This window comes from Benincasa hispida, chromosome 5 (assembly GCF_009727055.1).
Source record: "Benincasa hispida cultivar B227 chromosome 5, ASM972705v1, whole genome shotgun sequence".
In the NCBI taxonomy this organism is placed as follows: domain Eukaryota; kingdom Viridiplantae; phylum Streptophyta; class Magnoliopsida; order Cucurbitales; family Cucurbitaceae; genus Benincasa; species Benincasa hispida.
This window is the reverse complement of record NC_052353.1, coordinates 63,821,605-63,824,267: the sequence shown is the minus strand read 5'-3', so window position 1 is coordinate 63,824,267 and position 2,663 is coordinate 63,821,605. Positions and strand designations below refer to the sequence as shown.

The 2,663-nt window shown below is 39.1% G+C and overlaps 1 protein-coding gene across 1 annotated transcript; it reads left to right on the top strand.

Moving 5' to 3' along the window:
- The first annotated feature begins 571 nt into the window (after positions 1-571).
- LOC120078342 (ethylene-responsive transcription factor 3-like) lies at positions 572-1,864 on the top strand. The gene has a single exon (XM_039032596.1). The coding sequence runs from the start codon at positions 842-844 to the stop codon at positions 1,481-1,483; it is 642 nt and encodes a 213-aa protein (XP_038888524.1). The 5' UTR covers positions 572-841; the 3' UTR covers positions 1,484-1,864.
- The last annotated feature ends 799 nt before the right edge of the window (positions 1,865-2,663 follow it).

Sequence of the window (2,663 nt, the reverse complement as noted above, 5' to 3'; positions counted from 1 at the left end):
AACACAAAATTCTAGCAGGCCTCATAACCTTCCACCTCAGAGGAAGCAACCTGGAGAACAAAACAAACAAAAGAGTGAGCAACAAAATTACAAGAATGCTTACAATAAAGAAAAGAAACACCGACCATGAGATGAGTGAGCTTAATAAAACATCCACCACGTTCTTAGTTTCGAATAGATCGACGAACTGCTCTCTGAGAACACAAATGATATCCATTGAGTTAGATTCCACAATCAGAGATTGACGTGACACCCCTCGACTAGAGAAGAGAAGATAGGCCAATTTGAATAACCTCTCATTCTAGAATCTCGATGGCCCACTCACGATCAAAATACCTGTATCCGATATAGATTGGAGAGTCATGAGAACTACGAATAATCTCAATAGTTATATATAAAACATATTTCGAGTACTATACCATTTAAAATCAATATCAATAGTTAAAAGTGCGCATTAAAACTGCAGACATATGATCGGATAAGGGGAAAAAGGAAGGATGGAGGGCATTCTGGTACTTTCCCGAATTACTTCGTGTAGCTCTTATCCAAAATAATAATAATAATAATAATAATAATTATAATAATAAACCAAAGCAAGAAAACGCGAATCTCGCAGAGCAGGAGACGAAGAAAGAGGAATCGGAAAGCCGTTAGAGCAAAGAAGAAATGGAGCTCCGGCACCGGCGGTAACAATTCTTCCATAGGAGGTGGTAGCTTAAACAATCAACAACCTCCAAAAACTCCCTTGCATTTTGTCTACCATCTCCGAAAAACTTCTAAAATCCTTTTGATTTATTTTCCCTTTTACCTAAACACTCCGTATTCTTCTTATTATTCATCCATGCGGCGAGGTAGAGCCACGGATCCATTGACGGCCGCAGAAACAGTCCGAGAACCTGTTAAAGAAGTCCGATTCAGAGGCGTTCGGAAGCGTCCATGGGGCCGATACGCCGCCGAGATTAGAGATCCTTGGAAGAAAACTCGAGTTTGGCTCGGCACCTTCGATACGGCGGAGGATGCTGCCAGAGCATACGACGAGGCCGCTCTCTCTCTCCGGGGACCGAAGGCGAAAACGAACTTCCCGTTGCATCCATCTACTATCTCTGTTCATCAGCAAATTCCATTCTCGCAGGAGTTTCATGATTCCGGTGGATTTTGCAAGATTAGTAACATTCCAGTCAATAGACCTACATCGAGTAGTCTGAGCTCCACCGTGGAGTCTTTTAGCGGTCCGCGGGTTTCGATTCCGGTTCCATCGGTTCCAAAACTCCGCCGGAAGTCCCTGCCGCAGGTCTCGCCCGACGATTGCCATAGCGACTGTGATTCGTCGTCCTCGGTTGTTGATGACAGTGAGGAATATGCTCACACGTCGTCAATTCGCAGAGTGCTGCCGTTCGATCTGAATCTACCTCCTCCACTGCCACCGCCGCATGACGTCGATTTATCCGGTGATGATCTTCATGCCACTGCTCTGTATTTTTGACATCATTCTGCTTCCCAATCACAAATACCAAACGGTTCATTCTTCTCTTCATTATCTATTTAATTTTCCTATCGATCGAGCAGAACTTAAATGGTAATTTTGTCTCTCAACCTGCTTGTTGAGCGAGAAAAATTTGCTTCTCCACTCCTTAATTTCTTAGTTCATGGTGTAGATTAGCATAGCACAAGGTCTCTGAATCTTTGTTTGTCTCTGTGTTGTTAAAGAAAAGGAAAGAAATCCATGGATGTTGCTAGGCGGTTCTACATCTTGATCTGATTATCTCGTTAACTAAATGAAATAACTTATCTCTTAAATCTCTTCAATCCAATCATATTCTGAAATGCATTTTCACTTCAACCTGTTCAATCAATTCATAGGAAACATCATTAGCATTAGGATTCAAAAATTCATCTCTACTTTGGAGTTCTACAGAATTAAAGTTCCTCTCAGATCAAACCCCCCTTGGATTCTCTTGTTCTATGACGTTTCTATAGTATTCTCTCTCACCCCCTTTTTTCTCCATGGGATTATTGCTTCTGGTACACATAATTACTATATTCGTGGTCAACTTTTTTTCATTTTTTTTGGGGGGCACATGTTAGAGGCATTAATTCATCATTTCATATTGAAATCTTTACCATAAATCAAATGTCATATTAAGCATGCTATCACATTGACGGGACTGGATTCAAATAGCTCATAAACATTTTCAAATTTCTTTAAAAAGCATATTAGAATTTAGAAGCAAGCAAGTATAGTGGATTTTGAGCCCAATTCAATCTGTCCTACAGATGGGGTTTGCTCAAATCCCCACGAAAGTGTGAGAGCTAAAGCCACCCAAAAAGGAGGAGAATATGTTGCTTTAGCTATCATGTTTTTGTTTGCCTTTTGAATTTGGGTTGGAAATTTATTCCATGTTGACTGTTTTTATTTTATGTGCTTTCTTAAGTATTTAGATTAGTTTTTATTCTCTAAATTGCTTATTAGTTTGTTAATTTCATCTTAATTTGTCATTTTAATATGATGTTTTTGAAGGATTATTGTCCCATGCATTAATAATTATACACAGAAATTTATTTTGACTTGAAACGAAATTGTTCAAATATTCTTAGAATGGTTACTATTGATCAATTGAAATTTTGGTAAAATATTTATTTTTTGGCCGGTTTTGTTGAGGTGG

Excerpts from the sequence above, each read along its gene's own strand:
- LOC120078342 (XM_039032596.1), top strand. The coding sequence starts at position 842 with ATGCGGCGAGGTAGAGCCACGGATCCATTGACGGCCGCAGAAACAGTC.